The 21,327-nt window shown below is 39.1% G+C and overlaps 1 protein-coding gene across 4 annotated transcripts in view; it reads right to left on the bottom strand.

Moving 5' to 3' along the window:
• The window catches only part of IARS1 (isoleucyl-tRNA synthetase 1), a 215,518-nt gene that overhangs the window by 72,954 nt on the left and 121,237 nt on the right, over positions 1 to 21,327 (bottom strand). For all 4 annotated transcript variants that reach the window (XM_075939705.1, XM_075939706.1, XM_075939707.1 and 1 more), the window contains 4 exons: positions 21,156 to 21,229; positions 18,404 to 18,598; positions 9,559 to 9,645; positions 9,142 to 9,225 (listed from right to left, as the gene is read on the bottom strand). In XM_075939705.1, coding sequence (XP_075795820.1) covers positions 9,142 to 9,225; positions 9,559 to 9,645; positions 18,404 to 18,598; positions 21,156 to 21,229 — 440 coding nt within the window. The remainder of the gene's footprint in view (positions 1 to 9,141; positions 9,226 to 9,558; positions 9,646 to 18,403; positions 18,599 to 21,155; positions 21,230 to 21,327) is intronic.

The following is a 21,327-nucleotide window of genomic DNA, read 5'->3' on the forward strand; positions in this document are numbered from 1 at the left end:
CTAGGGATGTTATGCAAATGCCTACTAAATGCCATTACTGCCCAAAAAGAGAAGGAGAACAAAATTGATGACAGAAATATCTTTCTACTATTTCTTCAGCTCTTCCAGGACAGACAGGCTTTACGAGCTGCCAACTGAGAATTTCCCATACTGCATAATGAGCAACTAGTTTGTAACATTGGCTTAGACAAGGGACTTTCACTTCCTCCCCTCCACCATTTATTTCATCTCAAGGCTAGAATAGCAAATACTGCTTTTTAGAGTATCCATTTCCATTGCCACATCCGATCAAGATGAACCCCTATCCCTCTTAACCAGTTACCTTACAAGATATACACACCTTAGTCACCTTCTTAAGGTGTTCCTACTAAATGGAAAATTTTAACGGCTTCCACCAGGCCCTCACTGTGCCAACTTTTTTTAAGTACCAAATAAAAACCTGGTATCTATAAGGTCTCTGTTGTTCACACATTTTTGTTGTTGCAGCAATTCTGAAAACAATATTCACTTAATTTTTTAAAATGTATCGTAATATGTATCCATTTAGGTTTGCAAAAAGTTTCTTTTAAAATCTTCTATTTGCACTGCCTTACGCTATTCTGACTACAAAGACAATTTGGTTCCTCCTAGCTTAACTGAAACAGAAACTAGGTCAGAATTAGTGTCTTATTCAGCTAATTTAACATATGCAATTATTTAAAATAAAGATGCAGGTAGTACTTCATTCAACTTACCATAAATCTTTTCTTTTTAAGATTTCAACAATATTTCAACAGATTTATTTCAGGACTCAATTCTGTCATCTTTTATAAGCTTTTAGAACACAAATTTCTAAACTAATGAATGTATGCAGAAATTTCCTTTAGGGTACTTGAAAACCTTAACTTGGGCTGACAGCATACATTCAAAAATATTGGACCATGAATTCTTCCTGAAAGACCTTTTCACATAAACATAATACATAAGATACAGATGTTAGCGCAAATAGATGGAAAAGCATGAATGTCAGCAGTACAGAAATGGGCACTAATTTGAATTCAACCTTCAATTCTAAAAATTGGACTCCAATAAATGTTTAAAAATAGAAGAAACTTTCCTATGAATTTAGATGACCAAAGTTAAATATTTCGGTATTATGTCTAATTACTAAATAAATAGCTAAATGAAACAATTTGGTGCTTTTGGGGGGGGGAGTAAAGCAAATCTCATTTTATAAGCCTTTGTACATGATGCCACAGACTTGAAATATGTTCAAGTCACAGGATTTTGGCTGGAGTTGTATCTTTTTGAGATAGGGTTGCAGCTTCTTGGAACCAATCAAAGTTCAACCCATTCTCCCACTTTCCTGTCTCCTGGGGAAGAGTAACTTGCTACTCACATCAGAGCATGAACTGGAACAAGGTGGTTCTTCTGGACTATCCCTTATGCACTTTGTTGGGAGCACAAGGAGATAAAGGGAGAGAGCATGGACCAACAGACAGTGCTACTGCTACACTCACACTGAATTCCCACAGGGACCAGCACTGTGAAGGGAGAGAAAAGGATCTCATGCAGCTCCCCACGCCTGGCAGAATTGATATGAGTGCTGGGGGAGCGGATGACAAAAGTTAGTTCATTAAAATGGAGAATAAGCCAGTCGGAGCACCTGCAGTAGGAGCCAAAAATCACCACACTCAGTGTTGTCAGATTTATTAATCGTCACACATACACTGAAGGTAAGGAGGGAAATACAAAGCTCTTCAAACAGACCAAAAACACTATGTAATATTTTAAATCTCATGATTTGAGAGTCAGTCTCATAATTCATAGGGGTCTGACTGGTGATTTTTGAGCTTTCAGGGTTTGCAATAATGGATAACAGATTCTACAAACCAATAATACTGCCATCTCTATTTTAAAAATGTATTTTATATAAATGTAACTTTAATCTTTACCTGCTGCATTCCAAGGTTACCACAACAGCAAATGGTCTGTAAGTAACATAGAAAAGTAACAAATACTACAGCAGGCTTCAGAAACATGCACTTCTCTTGGTTTTATCTGGTGTCCTTGTGTGCCAGCAACTGTGTAATTACAACACATGAAGACACAACAAATACTTTATTTTTAGTACCAGCAGCACAGACGGTTATGGACTAAATGTATCTTGAAAAGAAATGGTTTTAGTGCTAGTCATCATAAAATGCTTCTGCATGTAAAGCAAAGAAACAAGCACAAAACAAGTTTATTTTATTATCAGTCATTTTAATTATCAGTCATTTTAATAAAATTTGCTTATGGTCAAACACCTTTTTAAAGCAGCTGTTCAGCTTGCAATGATATCTTTATCTCAAAATCATAATGTGGCCTGTCTTTACTGAGGCAGAAAATTATTTGAATTGCTTCACGTGTATTTGGTAATTAATGCTGTGTACAGATGTTTTCACATCAATACTGTGTGCAAGGAAGGAGAAAAAGAGCTTTGCCTTAGGGTTAAAACAGAATGCGTGAAATGAACCAGTATATTTTAACTTTTACAACATTGACATTTTATTTATGGGCCATATTATAGCTATATAAAAATCCTATGTTTGGCTTTACCTGTTTTTTCAGGACTTAACATTTGTGATCTTTTTGCACCTGGATTGATCATATTAGTCTCAGCCTCTAACCCAAAACAATTTTCTCCAATTCCCCTAGAGAAAAAAAACCAAACTCAACCATAATACTTATCACCCTATGTCTTTGAAACCCTGATACTTCGGTGTGCTAGCAAGGAATCATAGTGGCCTGACTACTAATGTATAAGCCTGAGAAAGAAGGATGGTTTACAATAATTGGCATGCATGACAGTCTCAAAAAGTCTCAGAGAAGTAGTCATGTTAGTCTAACTTTAAAAACAAGCAGTCCTGTGGCACTTCAGACACTAACAAAAATATATAGGGTCATAAGCTTCCATGAGTAAAAAAACACTTAATCAGATGAAACTCAAAAGAGACAGTGCAATCAAAAGCTTCAGATATCTAGAGAAGAAAATACAAGTAATCTTGGAGATCCTTCCCATCGCGTGAGTGAGAGAAGACAAGACAGCAGATATTTGAGGTTAACCGGGGATGGATCACTGGATGATTACATGTTCTGTTCATTCATTCTGGGGCACCTGGCATTGGCCACAGCCAGGAGACAGGGTACTGGGCTATATGGACCCAGTATGGCCGTTTTTATAGGTTTTTGGTTTTGTTGTATACTGGACTATATAACAAAGGAGATAGTGATGTATGTCTTGTGCAACCTCTGAGTTACCACCACAACTATATTCTTTTGTGAACATGCCATTTATCCTTCTGGCACTTAGTACCATGAAAATTAGTTGACAAATACTAGTAGCACATTTTCATAAAAATGCATTGCTAGGATACTGGTCTGAACTGTGAGAGATAAGGCCTCAGTGAAGCAATCAAAAACTCAGCTATAGACACTGTTACCCTCTGATTTAAAAAAAAGAAGAAGAAGGAGAAGGAGAGACAGAATTGCAGACACTCATGGGGACTTAGGTCACTTCATTATATTAATAGTGAAACATTATTTTCAAGATAACGTGGGAAGAAATTGATTATTTTGGAATAAATCCAAAGAAAGGGACATGACCTGCATACATTTGTGAATCATTCAGTCTCATTAGATCAGCTGGACCAACAGCCACTGCAGTCCCCCAGGCAAGATGGGGGGCAACTCTGCAACTCCAGAAGAGGCAGGGTCAAGGGCAGCAAGCCCTGAGCGCTGAACGGAGTGCCCAGTGCAGCACTTGGGTGGTAATTTAAAGGGTACGGGGCTCTAGCCACTGCCACTGCAGCACCAGCAGCAGCCAGAGCCTGGAGCTTACTGCTTTTATGGCCATGTAGTGCTAGAACTCTAACATTCTTCTCAGACTCCACAGTCACTGTTCACATTCCCAGTTCACATTCACCATCCATCTAACTTCATCATGACATCTTAATATACCCTTCCCAGCACTAGATATCAAGACAAGGAAATCCATTTCCCAGCACAAATGTATTAATATAGCAAGACACGCTCATTTCTTCCAAAAAGGAGAAAAGAAAGCTCAGTCAATGTTGGGGAATTATTTTTACTGAAGCTGTAGTTTTTGACCTATACCAATAGAGCAGAAATATTAACTGTAGCACATGAAGAACTGATGTCATCCCAGGATAGGTTTTTAACATGTTGAACAAGAAAAAACTGCTGATTCCAATGCTTGTTTACATACAAAAATTGTATGCATTAACTATGCTGCTATATGTAAATCACTTGTGTGTCAGAGTCATAACCAGGTATATTGACTAAACTGGACACTCTCTGTGACAAAGGATAAATGGACACAAGTCAAACATCAGGAATGGTAACACACATAAACCTGCAAGGCGAGTGAACCTTTTTCGAGTTGGGAGAAGGGGGGGGGGGGACACTGACCCACAGAAAAATCAGTCAAGGGCTGCACACAAGTGAGAAACAAACCCCCAAAAAACTAGTTAGATACCTGCAAATCACCAGGGCCTGATGAAATGCATCCTAGAATACTCAAGGAACTGATAGAGGGGGGTATCTGAGCCTCTAGCTATCATCTTTGGAAAATCATGGGACACAGGAGAGATTCCAGAAGACTGGAAAAGGGCAAACATAGTGCCCATTTATAAAAAGGGAAATAAGAACAACCCAGGAAACTACAGGACCAGTTAGTTTAACTTCTGTGCCAGGGAAGATAATGGAGCAAGTAATTAAGAAAATCATCTGTAAACACTTGGAAGGTGGCAAGGTGATAGGGAACAGCCAGCATGGATATATAAAGAATAAATCATGTCAAACCAATCTGATAGCTTTCTTTGATAGGATAACGAGTCTTGTGTATAAGGGAGAAGTGGTGGATGTGGTATACCTAGATTTTAGTACGACGTTTGATACAGTCTCACATGATATTCTTATCAGTAAAATAGGTAAATACAACTGAGATGGGGCTACTATAAGGTGGGTGCATAACTGGCTGGATAACTGTACTCAGAGAGTAGGGTAATTGTTCACAATCCCACTGGAAAGGTATAACAAGTGGGGTTCCGCAGGGGTCTGTTTTGGGACCGGCTCTGTTCAATAACTTCATCAATTTAGATACTGGCATAGAAAGTACGCTTATTAAGTTTGCAGATACCAAGCTGGGAGGTGTTGCGACTGCTCTGGAGGATAGGGTCATAATTCAAAATGATCTGGACAAATTGGAGAAATGGTCTGAGATAAACAGGATGAAGTTTTAAAAAGACAAATGCAAAGTGCTCCACTTAGGAAGGAACAATCAGTTTCACACATACAGAATGGGAAGCAACTGTCTAGGAAGGACTATGACAAAGGGATCTAGGGATTATAGGGGACCATAAGCTGAATATGAATCAACAGTGTGATGCTGTTGCAAAAAAAAAAAAAAAAAAAAAAAAACCACATGATTCTGGGATGCATTAACAGGTGTGTTGTGAGCAAGACACGAGAAGTCATTCTTCTGCTCTACTCTGCGCTGATTAGGCCTCATTTGGAGTATTGTGTCCTGTTCTGGGCACCGCATTTCAAGAAAGATGTGGAGAAATTGGAGAGGATCCAGAGAAGAGCAACAAGAATGATGAAAGGTCTAGAGAACATGACCTATGAGGGAAGGCTGAAAGAATAGGGTTTGTTTAGTTTAGAAAAGAAAAGACTAAGGGGGGGACATGATAGCCGTTTTCAGGTATCTAAAAGGGTGTCATGAAGAAGAGGGAGAAAACTTGTTAATCTTGGCCTCTATGGATAGAACAAGAAGCAATGGGCTTAAACTGCAGCAAGGGAGGTTTAGGTTGGAAATTAGGAAAAAGTTCCTAACTGTCAGGGTGGTCAAACACTAGAATAAATTGCCTAGGGAGGTTATGGAATCCCCATCTCTGGAGATATTTATGAGTAGGTTAGATAAATGTCTATCAGGGATGGTCTAGACAGTATTTGGTCCTGCCATGAGGGCAGGGGACTGGACTCGATGACCTCTCGAGGTCCCTTCCAGTCCTAGTATTCTATGATATCTCGTATATTTTTGTTAGTCTCTAAGGTGCTAAAGGACTACTCAGTTACATACTAACTTCACTATCACAGAATCACAGAAGATTAGGTTTGTAAGAGACCTCAGGAGTTTATCTAGTTCAACCCCCGACTCAAAGCAGTACCAAGCCCAACTAAATCATCCCACCCAGAGCTTTGTCAAGCCTGACCTTAAAAACCTCAAGGAGGGAGATAACACCACCTCCCTAGGCAATTAATTCTAGTGCTTCATCATTCTCCTAGTGAAATAGTTTTCCTAATATTCAATCGAGATCTCCCTCAATGCAACTTGAGACCATTGCTTCTTGTTCTGTCATCTGTCACCACTGAGAATAGCCTGGCTCCATCCTCTTTAGAACCCCTCTTCAGGTAGATGAGACTGCTATCAACTCCCCCTTCATTCTTCTCTTCTGAAGATTAAATAAGACCAGTCCCCTCGGCCTCTGCTCATAAGTCATGTGACCCCAGCTCTCTAATAATTTTTGTTGACTCCCTCCAACTTGTCCACATCCTTTCTGTGGTGAAGGGCCCAAAACTGGACTCAGTACTCCTGATGTGGCCTCCCCAGTGCCAAATATAGGGAAATAATCACTTCCCTCAGTCTCCTGGAAATGGTCCTACTGATGCAGCCCAATGTGACATCCAGAGAAATAAGTATTTCCCTCTTCTCTCCCCCACTCCCTCACCCTATCCACTGGTTACAGAAATACAAAACAGGCAGATTGGAGAATATAGTAAAAATACCTTCTGTTTAATGTGAGGACCTTCTCTATAACTCATAGAAGAGAAAGGAAATTAAATGGAGAAGTGGAGTAAACACCACATTTATTTCCACACAACACTACTTCACTTTGGACTTATAGCCCATCTCAGTAAAGGTTGTCAAGCCTGCTCAAGTATGATGGCAGCTTTAACATTTAGGGCTTGTCTACGCAGTGCAACCAATGCACATCAGAAGGGTGTAACATTGTAAAAGTCTTTGACGTGTTGAACTCTAACAGCCCTGTATTGACCTTACAGATGTGTTCTAAAAGGTTCCTACTGTGCATTAACGTAGTCCTGTTTGGACACAATACAACATTAACACAATACATTTAAGAGTGCATCAACTGGGTTAACACAAGGCAGTTAGAGATCAACACCTTAATCCCTCCAGTTGTACACCCATCTCATGTGCACAGACGCACAACGTAGACAAGCTCTTTGACATTAAATGATTTCATAGATGGTTTAAAGAATCCTAGAACTAAAGACTCTGAAAGTCAGACCAGTGTACTAACTCTCTGTGCTACCTACCTTATACCTTCCATCTGGAGTTCTCATCCTATTATACATTTAAGCAGCTTATGTGTGTAACAGCTAGAGATGCTGTATTTACTAACAGGCTGCGATACTAAGACTAATTTGAAGCTACCGACTATAGATTCTACTGAGGGGGAGGGGGAACTTCCTCCAGACTAGTTAAAATAACTTAGAAGCAATGCCAAAACAACAACTAAATCTGAAGTAGCTTATTCTATAAACAGAATATGTGAAGTGCTTCAGTGGATAAGCACAAATTCAATAACAGAGGTCTTTCCAAGGTCTTTCCCTAAATGAACCTAGCCTGGTGTGGGTGTAGGTGTGAGAGAGAGAAACGAATTATCCTTTTATTGAACAAAAATAGAGGAACAGAATTGTATGTTTTAACATTTTGGTTGGGGAGGAGATGAAAGGCAGGAAAAAAAGCGATGAGATTCAAAAGCCTTTTTAAGAACTTGGAATCTCTGCAGTCACACTACTTCATCTATCAGTTCTCTTCATATTCTGGTGACCATGGTTAGACTATTATGAAAAGGTTCAATCTTGTTTATCAACTTAAGAATTCTATTCAAGCCTTCACAGTAAATCTAATTTTTAATGGCAATTTCATTCTGAACTGACAACATACAAAGCATTTACCAAAAGGGGACATCAATGTTTCTGAAATGTGAAAAAGGAAGTTCACATTTTAAAGCTGCCTCGGAGCAGAGAACTCTGTTCCATTTTACAAAGTTTTCAACCACTTCTTAAAATAAATGTTAAATTTTAAAGTAAGTTTCAGTTATGGCAAATGAAAAGGTTTCAACAGACACTCATACTGATTATTTGTTCTCCCATAATCTCAGCATGTAATCAAAATACGCTCTCGTATATTATAAAAACCCGAATAAAGCAAAATGTAAATGGCTCTTTGATTATCTCGATTAATATCTTATTTATATTCGCAATGTCCATATTTTGTCTCTAGATTGTCAAGAAATTTTACTGTACCCGGCCAAATTAACTGTCTTTTATACTTGAGCATTTAGATTATTTTAGTGAAACTACTATCCAAAGACCTAGGGAGTCCGATCAGTAAGGTGCTTTTTGAGCATGAGTTTATTCAGATCTGGCCTTTCACTTTTGCCTCCAATTTCAACTGGACATAGTGCTTATGAAAATGCTATATTAAACAGCAATGTTCTCTAAATCTTTTCTCCATAGACAGTAAACAGCTTAGTAAACTGACCAAGTTTCCCCACACCATGCAGCGTATGTGGAGATACCCCAACTCTGAGGAGGAGTTAATCATTGCTTTCATGACCAGTATTTGAATAAATACTTGGCCCTTCTGCTCATAATATCAGCAATTCTGCTCATAAAACCAGCAATTATATCAATTACTGCCATCTTAAGTGAACACATTACATTTTGTAGGAACTGGACACAACTCATTTCCTAATCAAAAAACCATCAGACAGCAATTACCTTCAGTAACTATCAGCCTTGTTAGGGTCAGAATAACAATTTAGAAGTTCAAGGCTCCATAACTTTATTACTTACACTGGATCATCCTTTCCCCACTACTATTTCCTTGCCAAAGATTTCTGAAATGCCCTCAACTGAAGTTTTTTCCTATTACTATTTATCGAAATCCATTACATCCCTGGTACATATCTCTGATATAAACATTCATAGGAATTTGAAGCATTAAGTATCTATTTTATGGAGGGGAGGAGGGGAAAATAGACAGACAGAATTGCCAGTTCCTACCTTAGTGCATCAGCTCCATAACCATTTACAATGTTCACTGGATCAGGATAGTTCTTTTTACGTTTGCTCATTTTTTGGCCATCACTTTAAAAAAAAAAAAAAACATAAAAACCAAGTGTAGGGAATAAGTTCCTAGCACTCTGACAACATGGGAATTGCTAATGAAGTTATCCTTCTTTCCCAGTATTTGCTGACAGGAGATCTATCTGGTGGGTAGTTACATTTATCATCTTTAACGTTGCTACTTTGCGACAAGTTTCTCTTTCCGTGGCAGCTAAAACTGACCCAACTATAAGAACTATGTACTCTTAGGCTACCAAAATGTCGTGCTTGTAATACTGTGTAATGTAGCAACTGAACCTATTCCAACTAGGTGACAATAAAAAGCTGCTCAGGAAATAAAACCAGCATACTTACCTAGCAAGAACCAGTCCATTTACAATTACATTCTTGAAAGGAGGTTTCCCAAAAAGAGCTGTAGACAGCACCAGCAGAGTGTAAAACCTGAAATAAAAATTATAAATTTGTTAATAGCTAATTCAAACCATATTCTATACATGTTATGTTAAAAGCAGCATGCTCTCAATGACAAGTCATTTTTCAATTATGCTAGATTTATTCGCTCTAGAACATTAGAATTAAAAAAAAGTCTGAATAGACATCTCACCGGAAAAGATCCATTAAAATAATCTTTTAGTACAACTGTATTTTGTTGCTATATATACACACCACTATTATTTCTTCAAATATTAAAACACAAGTATTAGAATCCTAATAAATGATCGTGAAACATTTTTTGAACAATTAGCAAGGCTGGAGACAGGAAGATGGAGTCTTTCCCCCTTTTTTAAAAAACAAATTTTAAAATCCATGGAACAAAAAAACCAAGAAGCCCAATGGCACTTCAAAGGCTAACACATTTATTAGGGCATAAGCTTTCAAGAGACACAACTCACTCTCTCAGGGTATGTCTACACTACCCCGCTAGTTCGAACTAGCTGGGTAATGTAGGCATACCACAATTGCAAGTGAAGCCCGGGATTTGAATTTTCCAGGCTTCAGTTGCATAAGCGGGGCGCCGCCATTTTTAAATCCCCGCTGGTTCGAACCCCGTGCCCCGCAGCTACACGCGGCACGAACTAGGTAGTTCGAACTAGGCTTCCTAGTTCGAACTACCTAGTTCGTGCCGCGTGTAGCCGCGGGGCACGGGGTTCGAACCAGCGGGGATTTAAAAATGGCGGCGCCCCGCTTATGCAAATGAAGCCCGGGAAATTCAAATCCCGGGTTTCATTTGCAATTGCGGTATGCCTACATTACCTTCCTATTTCGAAATAGGAGGGTAGTGTAGACATACCCTCAGATGCTTGAAAGGGGGGAAAAAGGAAAGAAAAAAGGAAACAATACAAAGATAGGAGCATGACATCAGTGTTAAGTAAAAGATGTCACACTCCCATCTCTGCATCCCTTCCTTTTTTCTTTTCTCTTCAAGATTCTAAGGAAGTGAGGTGTATTCACAAAAGCTTATGCCCTAATAAATTTGTTAGTCTTTAAAATGCAACCACATTCCTTGTTGTTTTTGCTAAAACAGACTTAACACAGCTACCCTTCTGAAACCTATAAATAAAAATGTACATTAAAAGGGTCTTGCGTATACCATGAATAAATTAATGATGATACTCCATCCTTATATTAGCTGCCATAGTGCCATACTGCATATCCCAAAACAGAGTATGAGGTCAGGTCTACACTATGCGAGAAGTCCACCTAAGATACTCCATTCCACCTACATGAATAGTGTAGCTGGGGTTGATGTACCTTAAGTTGAATTTCTGTAGCGTCCCCACTGTGGGAGGTTGACAGAAGAACCTCTTCCACTGATGCCCCTGACTTCTTGCAATCCCATGTAGTACTGAGGTTGATGGGGGTGCCATAAGTGGTCAATTTAGCGAGTCCTTGCTAGACCCACTAAATCGCACCCTGGAAGATTGATCTCTGGAGAGTCAATCTCTGGATAAGTGCAGGCCTGGCCTCAGTTTAAATACCAATTCATTACAATGCCTATTAATGAGTTATGTCCATGAATTAACGGTGGACATTTCTTTTATTGAACACATTTAATTTCTAGCTATGGTTGCATTATCCAAACCAGAAGGTGAAGGGGCCAAGAGCCTGCTGCAGACTAAATGTAAATAAGCATTAAAGGGAAACAGCTTCACACAGAAAAGGTTAGCTAGCTCTGAAAAGAATCCCATCCAGTCCTCCTCTGTGGCAGCAGTAGTGTAAAAACTCACAGTTGGTGGCAAAACAAAAGATCAATCAGGGCTTTCAAATACTATATGATTCACAATGCAATCTCTCTCTTGCTATATTCTCTGTAATGTGTCTGTCCTTCTGGACTGCATGAGAAACAAGGATTTGCTTCTATACAAGTGCCTACATCATAACATAAGCCTACATGTATCACCAGTTCGGAGATGCTAAAAAGTGGAAATGTGAAGAAACTGAATAATTTCACATTCACAAAGAAGATTTTTGTCAGAGGCCTGGGCTTGTCCAAATCTATTTTTAAATAACTTGAGGGTGGGGCACAGCCTTTTCAGCTAAGGGAGAATTGTAAATTTGTCAGCAATCTATATAGCTACAACTATAGCTATAGCAACCAAGCCACAAAAAGTTATGCTTCAAAATTGTTTATTACAATAAGATTTAGAGAACAAATTCTCTGTTGAAAGAAGGTCTCATTTGTATCCTCTGAAGTGGTTTGATCTCAAAAAGCTGCTTACAATTGAAAACACATCTGTGGCACTTGAGTATCCCAAACCTTATAAAAGGTTGCTTGTCTGCATTATTGCATTTATACAAGGGCTGAGATGAAAGCTGTGATTCTTATTTCCTAGAGAGGCTTTCAACTCACATCATCTCAGAGTGCACACTCCCCTGGGCTATAAAACCTCTTAACCAACAGCACTACAATGCAACTTACAAACCTTTACCAAACATTCACACAAATACAGAAGTACAGGTTGAACTTCTCTAGTCCGACAACATCCATGGTCCGGCATAATTTTAGTTAGCCTGTTGTCCACTTACCAAGGGCATGGCCAAGTTTCCTGTAGTCCCATAAAGTTTGTTTACAGCCACCAGTCCTGGCTCTCAGTGTTCTGCGCTGTTTATTTAGCTCCAATATACCCCTAAATGTCTTCTAAGAACCTAGTAAGCAGTGGAATGTTGGTAATGCTGCTAGACAATATGGACTTTCCATGGTTCGGCAAATTCCCTGGTTCAACACTGGTCAAGTACCAAGCGTGCTGCACTAGATAGGTTCAACCTGTAGAATATAAATCTTTTCCATTTCTAAAGCTACTTTCACATTCTTTACTTCTTATCCAATTCTCCACTCCCCTCCTTGCAGTCCACCTCCGTCCTTTTTTCCTTCCTCATCTTTAGTCTTTAAAAGAAAAAAACTTCACTCCCATAAATTGAGTTTTGCCCAAATGACTAAGGCAAGTCAAAGCTAAAGATGCTGCATACTAGTTGATTCTTCTCAGTTAATATGAACTACCAACTGACAAACTGCCATGGGTTACTGCATGAATATACAACACACATGCAAAACGATCAACAAACTGATCCCAACAATAGCACCTGTCATGTAATGACAACAACATTGTAGGCCTTTCTATTTTAAAAGCAAAAACTGACTTTGACCACAAGCGGTTCAAGGGTTGTTGAGGGGGTATTTTTTTTAAATAGGAGACTGGTACATAAGGTGGTACATGCAGAAATTTTTTCAGTTACTGAAGACATTTCTCCAGGGACATTCAGTTAGGGTTCAGTTTCTTTAAAAGATTAACAGAATCCCACTGTAGCCACAACCATATTGGATAATATATTTGGAATTAATTGAAAAATGCCTGGTGTATAGTGTTGGTACTACTTACTTGCAGTAATGATAATAATAATAAATGTAATGATTTTAACAACCACCACCACTGTAGTCATTAATGATCATTCAGTTGTTTGCTTTATAGGCTGCACTTGGTGGTTTTAAGTCTTACATTTGTAGGATACTTTTGATACGCACATCTATAAAGCAACTAAAAACATGCCTTCCATAATAGCCAATAGACAGTCAATGCTGATAAAATATTTGGTATAAACCAGTGCAAGCTGGATAGGGTTTGAATAAGGTCCTATATTATCCCAACCCAACAATGATCAAACTCCACCAAAATTTAAAGGCCTGCTTAAGAATTAATTCTGGTATGACAACCTACAGGTAGAGCAAAGTCTGGCTGATAAGATGATTTAAAATTAGCAAAACTAGAAAAGACACTTCCACGTCTATTAGAAAAAAAAAATAGTTCACGAACAGGGCTCGCCAAGCGGCAGCAAGCCCTGCTCGCCAGCCGCGCAGTTCTGCACTCTGCGCATGTGCAGATTGTTCTGCACATGTGCAGATCGCTCTGCACTGGCTCTTCCAGGTTGTAATCTACTCGCCACAGACGAGCCCTGAAATAATTGCTTGCTTGTCACTGAGAAATCTAACTCCTGTACAAGATTTTGCAAATACTGCCTACTTAAAGCATCAACATTTCAGAGCTGACTAGTTCATTGGTCATTTAGCAGTATTGCCATTTAGCAAGTCTTAACTAGAGAAAGATCTATTCACTGGCATTTCCCAGAACCTCAATATTTTACAAGTAAAACGAAGATATTGGGGGAAAGTTAACCAAGGGCTAGTCTAGTCTGGTAAACTGATTTAAGTTACACTCATTCAGTTATGTAACTGAAGGTAAGGTAACTTAGGCTGACTTAGAGAGATGTATACACTATGCTCATTGCACAATGGGCGACATTCCCATTGATATAATTTCCATTTCTTGTGAAGGTAGATTACGGAAGTCAAAAAAAAAAAAGAGCACTCTCTCACCAACTTATCATGTATTAGTCAGACCCACTAAATCAACACTGCTGCATCAATCTCAGTGGTGCCAATTTAGCCCATAGCATAGACTTCATATGTCTTCAGTGTAATCCAGCTTTACAATAACGTTGAGACCTAGCAACCTTCTGCTACAACCTGATGGCACTATCATTTGAGAGAAACAACCCTCAACCCTTAACTCATTTTTCTGTATGAAAATTAATAGCTTTATAGTGATGAAAAGCTTCATGGGATAGCCAAGTTAGTCTGTACAGAAAAAAACAACAAATGGTCTGGTAGTACTTTATAGACGAAAGCTCACGAAAGCTCATGATACCATCTACACGTTTTGTTAGTCTATAAAGTGCTACCAGACCATTTGTTGTTTTTATAGTGATGGTAAGAGATTAGTAGTGTCTATTTGAAAAACACCACCTTGTCAGCAGATGATCATCCTCAGAACTTTTTAAGTGAATTTTTATGGTTTTCTGAAGCAACTGGCTTAACAGTCTACATAAATGTAAGGAAGGTGACAGCAGCGCCCTCAAAGGATAGGCTCAGGTACAGGCTCAGTGGTTCTGAAGGAAGAACCTTAAGAGCAATCAAGCCTGGAGAGAAGGCTTGAGGTGAACCGTATGCTGTTAATAAAAACATGAAGCAATCTACCCCAAAAATCAAATCAGAGTTGGCATTACAGGTGTCTTTTCTTTTGAAACTGACAAATACAGACTCAGTCTGGAGACAGACCATTGCATAAACTCCCCTTCCAAAATATGCTCTCTCCAGTGGAGGCTCGATACTTTTAAAATGAAAAAGCTTATAAAGGTGCTGCTCAGCTTATCTCTGTTTTACAGATGGTTAGTGTTTATTGTTTTGGGAAAACTAATCATTTTGTTCTAGTGTTTTTAAAAAAATAGAAAGGAACTAGGAAGTGTGCTAATGTAAACCTGGTTTGTAAGTTATAGCGGTCTCACATTTAGACTAAAACACCACATCAACAATATGCAAGTGTTCCTTGCTTAAAAATGTGCCACAGTTCTTCAGTGATAGTTGTAGATCTTACTTTAGAAACTGACCCACTGGACAGATTATTGGTCAACCTAATATCTCCAATGATGGCAAAAGCCACATATTTCAGAGTATGGCCCAACAACCCTGCAGCAAGCATATGTGGAGCTGCTCCCCACATTTGTTTCATTCTGTTCTCAAATAGACAAACTGGCCTAAGACCTGAAGAACAAGACTTAGCACCTTTTCCAGATATTTTATTATGATGACATTTTTGAAATTCATATTGATACTATATCCCTTTTTAAAAATTTGTAAAATTCTTCACCTTGACCGCTTTAGTGTCAATGAACTCTACAGCTAAGTTGCAAACTGTGTAAATAAGTATTTATTTTTATCTGTTTTTCATTTCCCCATTTTTTCCATTTTATTGACTCTTTGCTCTTGTTTTATGAGGCAGGGAACAGAAGCTCCCAATCAACTTTCTCTATATTCATTATTTTAATATATTTCTATCACATTCCCTCTCATTTGCCTCCTTTTTGAAGTAAACAATCCCAGGCTTTATAATCTTTATACGAGTTTTTCCAGGCCTTTGAGCATTCTCAATGCTCTTCTCAGAGCCACATTTAGTTTTGCAACATCCTTTTTGAGATGGGGCGACGAGTACTGCATACAATATTACAGGTGAGGTCACACCAATGATTTATATGAAAGCACTCTCAATTCCCAAGTGTTAAAATGTTAGCGTTTATTCATCATAGCTGCAATTGAGCAGAGATTTCCATTGAGCTGACTACAATGATGCCAAGATCTCTTTCCTTAATTGATATTTAATACAGAAATATTTGTTTTAAAATAAATGTATTTTCCATATATATGATCTATTTCTAGGATTTGTACTAAGTACTGTATACAATTTATAAATTAAAATTAGGGATTCTTGGATCAGTGCTTAGTAACACAATGTCTAGAAAACCACATGAAGAATAGTGTGCCATGATTAAATGTGACCACTGGAAAGTTGTGTCTCAAAGTAACGAGGTGGATTCCCTTCAACATTGGGATTCACTCTATTTAAATATTCTTCTTTAGTTTTTACTTCCCATGAGTATAAATTAAAGTAAGATCTAAACAGACAGGCTAACAGGTGGCCAATGAAGTTTAATGTAGTAAAGAACAAATCAGTAAAAATAATTTTAGGGTTACGGAACAAAATTAGGTGGGACTAATGAAGAAAAATACTTCAGAACTGCAATAAATAACCAATAGAATTTTACATATTAGTGTAAGCTTGCCCCAGGAAAAAGCAAATATTGGAGTAGTAATGATGAAAGAGTGTTGACTGTGTATAAAGTTTTAGTGAGGATTCATTTAAAATATACTATCTACTGTTTTGAACAGAGTTCTAAATACAGTGCTGCTCTGAAAAAGGAACCAAAATTTTGTGAAGGTTCTGGTCTCAATGATTTTGTGTTGTGTGCTCAATTTGCAAATAATTTTTTTTTTTTAATTGTCAGCCTTCTTAGCACAACTTGTGATTAGGGAATCAAGTTTGCTTCTTTCCATCTCACACATCACCACAAGAAATTCAGTAATACAAGATTATTTTAGCTCTTTATTTACACCTATGCAACTTTTCTGAATTCATTTCATACTCTTAGTGATACCTGATCAAACCCACTGCCTTTCTGAAACTAAACCTACATCATTCTATCTAAGAGATTTGTAAAAAAAATGGAAATGACTGGAAATGAACAATTCTATTATGTACAAAATAATACAGAATTTAGCTCACTTGTTCCAGTCTGACTTAATTTAACAGATCTGTTTACTATGCAAGTACCACTTCTATATAGTCAACTACACTAATTTGGGACAATGGAAGGAAAGTCTAAGTTAATAATAGTGTATTAAACTAAGCATAGTTGATCTCAAAATTAAAATTTCAAGAACATGATTATTACAGATATTCCTAAAGGGCTCAAAAAGAAGACAAAAAATCTAAATATTATACATAAAGAATTACCAGGGACATACCTGAGATTAGAGAAAGATTTAGGTTTGTATCAGGAAACATTTGTTTGGCCAAACAGATATAAGTAATGGAACAGTTCAAAGCAATTTTAAGTCTAGGAGTTTATATTTTTGAAAAGGAGCATCCCCTATTAGTCACACAAAGCTTGACTTGATTACACTCTTGGCTCTTTCCCATTAAACTAATACTAACCAAAAGTTAAAGCACATATAAAATATGGGATTTACTGGCTTTCTAATCAGGTATGACTTGGGGGCTGTGCTCCCCGCTTGCTATGCTCGCTAACCCCCCTCTCACGGGGGGCGGGGGGGATAGGCAACCCTGACTCTCCCTCCAGCCAACGAGGGGGGCCAGGCTGTGGCCATGCCAGCCTGGGACCCTTCTCTCCCCGCTGCTCCACGCACGCCAGCCTGGGCTCTTTCTCCTCTTCCCCTTCCCCCACCAGCCCAGGCCCTTTCTCTCCCCCGCATCCCCTTCCATCTGCAGCCTAACCCTAACCCCCTCCTCCAAGCCAAGGTTGCACCAAGCCCAGCTTTGCCCCCCAGTGGCCGGTAAAGGCCGGGCCAAAGTGTGCCAGACCCAACTCTCCACATAGCTTCCTGCAAAGGCTAGGCGTGGGTGGGGCTTGCGCTAGGGCTTGGTGCCTACCCCGCCCGCATCATCCCAGAGGAATCTCTTACTCTCACAGAGAGAAAGAGAGAGCGAGAGAAATATGTTCTGTCCTCAGAACAGTTTTTGTTTCAGTTCAGTAAACTCAGTCTCAGGGCTGGCCTTACCATGAGGCGAACTGAGGCGGCCGCCTCAGGTGCCAGACTGTGTGGGGGGTGCCACTAGGATCCAGAGTGTAGAAAATTGTGTCTGCTGCTGGTACATATGTATTCTCTCTGCTCTAGATGCAGAGAGACTGTGGAGTGCTGTGCTGGAGGAAGAGACACAACACAAGAGACATAACAGGCAGGCAGGAGAAAAGATGGCATAGGGGTGTCATTTGAGCTCCCCGCCTCAGGTGCCAAAATGTTGTGAGCTGGCCCTGCTCAGTCTTTCCTCCTTTTGTGGTAAATAAACTGAATTCTACATCATTTACTTTGGAGCAATTTCTCAATGATACTATACAATGGCACATCTCAGAAAGAATAAAGAATTGTTTTGATATTTATGGACTACTTCCATCTCCCCACAAACTTAGCTGCATTTTAGAGAAAGCTGTATGTTTACAGTCTGCACATCACTTAGGGATGATTTATGTGTTCAAGTGAACTCTATCTAAAATCTGGAATAGAATATATTACCATCCTCTGGTTTGGTCAATGCCTTCAGCAATGAAGTCAGCAGGAAAGGCATCTTCAAATTCTTTTTTGTTCTCAAATGGATAATGGACTTGTGCATAAGGCATGCTCCCACTCTCAAACCAACAATCAAAGACTTCAGAAACACGGTGCAACGTTCCTTTTCCACAGCATGAAGGGATGGTTAGATGATCAATGCTGTATGAAAAAAAGATGGATACATGCTAATCCAAATATTAAGAACTTTATTATAATAGAGCAATGCATATTACGCTTATGCATTAGATAAGGTACTAAAAAACCCAACCTCAGTTTCACTGCAATTTCCAACATGCCAAAACTTCATATACAATTTTTTAGAGTTTAAAATTGCTTTGTAGATTTAGTATCAATGTCAAATTGAAATTCCATAAGGACATAACAATGACTATAGTAGGCCAAACATAGTATGGTCCATCTAGCCCGGTATCCTGTCTTCTGACAACATTTGATACCTGATGCTTCAGAGGGAATAAACTGAACAGGACAATTTATCAGTATTATCCATTCCCAGTCCTGGATTCAGGCAGCTAGAGGCATAGGGAAAGCCAGAGCATGGGACTCTGTCCCTGATCATCTTGACTAATAGCCACCTATGGACCTATGCTCCATGAATGTATCTATTGCTTTTTTAAATCCCTGGCTCCAAGTTCCAACAATTGACTGTTCTTTGTGTGAAGAAACACTTCCTGCTGCCTATTAATTTCAAGAATACATTGTAGATTTTCACAAAGTATTGAACCGGACCTCAACTTTTGACAGCAGCATTCTGGAAGAGATTCCTCAGTGGGCTAATGATTTACAGCTGGACCAACCAACTCTTGATAAGGTTCAAAAAGCGGTTAATCAGATAAAATATGGAAAGGCACCTGGCAGTAATGCAATTCCATCAGAAATGTATAAAGCTGCTGGTGGCCAGCTGATGTACCATCTCACCCATTTATTTAGCATCATTTGGGAGACAGAGATAGTCCCCTAGGACTTCAAAGATGCTCTGATTGTACACATATACAAGAGAAAAGGTGACCGTGCGTGTTGGATGACCATTAGGGCATCTCTCTGCTCTCTATAGCTGGTAAGATCCTGGCCTGCATCCTTTATAATTGGCTTTCACTACATGTGTTCAAAAATGGCATTATTCCTGAAAGCCAGTGCAGATTTCGCAGCGGTCGAAGCACTGCCGATATGATATTTAGAGCCAGACAGATACAAGAGAAATGTAGAGAGCAACATCAGGACCTTTATGTGATTTTCATTGACTTGACCAAGGCGTTTAACACGGTCAACAGAGATGGGCTCTAGAAAATACTTGTGCGAACTGGCTGTCGTGAAAAATTTATAAACACTGTTCGGTCCTTTCATGATGGCATGCTTGGTCGCATCCTTAATAATGGAGAGATATCAGCATCTTTTGAAATATCAAACGGTACAAGCAAGTTTGTGTCCTTGCTTCTCTCCTGTTGAACATCTACTTTTCAATGACGCAGTTAGTTGCACGTTGGGCATACCTATTCAGTTCCAAACAGATGGCAGCATTTTCAATCTCCTGAGACTTCAGGCTCGCACCAAAGTAGTTACTACAACTATCTGTGATCTTCTGTTTGCTGATGACTATGCACTGTTGGCTCATTCAGTGAAGGATGCACAGGAGCTTTTTGATCACTTTGTTACTTCTGTTTACCACTTTGGATTCTCAGTGAACCTCAAGACGACACAAGTTATACCTCGGCCTGTTTGGAAAGAGCCCAGCACTCCAGTGATCACTGCTGCTGGTACAGTCCTTAAGGCTGTTGATAAGTTCTGCTACCTGGGAAGTATACTGTCTTTTAGTATAAATGTGGATGACGACGAATCTGCTCGATTAACCAAAATTAGCACTGCCTTTGGAAAATTGACCAAATGCCCATGGAATGACCATGGTATCAAACTCCATACCAAGATAGTGGTTTATCAGGCAGTTGTCCTGAATATACTGCTATATGGCTCGGAGTCATGGACAATATATCATCACCATGTTTTGAAGCTCGATCAATTCCATATGCGTTGTCTGAGGAAGATTGCCCACGTGAATTGGTGCGACAAAATTCCTAAAACAGAGGTTCTTAAGCTGTGTGGTGTCATGGGCATACAAGCAATGCTTATGAACAGTTTCGCTGGATTGGTCATGTTATGAGGGTGGATGACACATGGATACCAAAGATGGTCTTTTATGGGCAGCTTGCTCATGGAAAGCGCTTTATCAGTGGTCAGTATAAGCACTATAAAGACATCTTAAAGGAACGTGAAGTCATGTGGCATATCTCCCAACGATCTAGAAACTCTAGTTCAGGACAGATTGTCCTCGCAGCAAACCATAGGATAGGCTCTTAACTGCTTTGGGAGTCAGCGTATCCAGGTATTACAGGAAAAGCGTAGGATCAGAAAGGAATGTATAACGCCTATAGTTGGTGGTTTTTATGTGACATCTGTGATTGGCTCTGCCAATCAAGGATTGGTTTAGTCACTCATCAACAGCGTCACTGAAGAGGAGATACTTCGATTGACAGCTCCGTCCAAGAAGAACAGTGTAGAAAAAGCCATTCTAGTTTCCTCCATGCCCTCCTTAAACTTGAAAAACCCACTTCAATTTAAGACAATAATAACTAACTGCTACTACCTAGCAGTTTCTAATTAACAATGCAACAGTTTATGCTGGGGCATGTTTTCAGTGACTGACCTTTCTCTGTGGAGATCGGTTACTTTCACTCCTGACAGTTCTTCCAGTTCTGCCAGCGAACCAATGCAAACCACCTGTTAAAAGATAGTAAAATAATTCAGAACAAATTCAATGGACATTTTAAGAGATTACATAATTGTACATTTTCAAATACAATACAGAGCTGAAGTAT

Source organism: Pelodiscus sinensis, chromosome 11 (assembly GCF_049634645.1).
Source record: "Pelodiscus sinensis isolate JC-2024 chromosome 11, ASM4963464v1, whole genome shotgun sequence".
Lineage (NCBI taxonomy): Eukaryota > Metazoa > Chordata > Testudines > Trionychidae > Pelodiscus > Pelodiscus sinensis.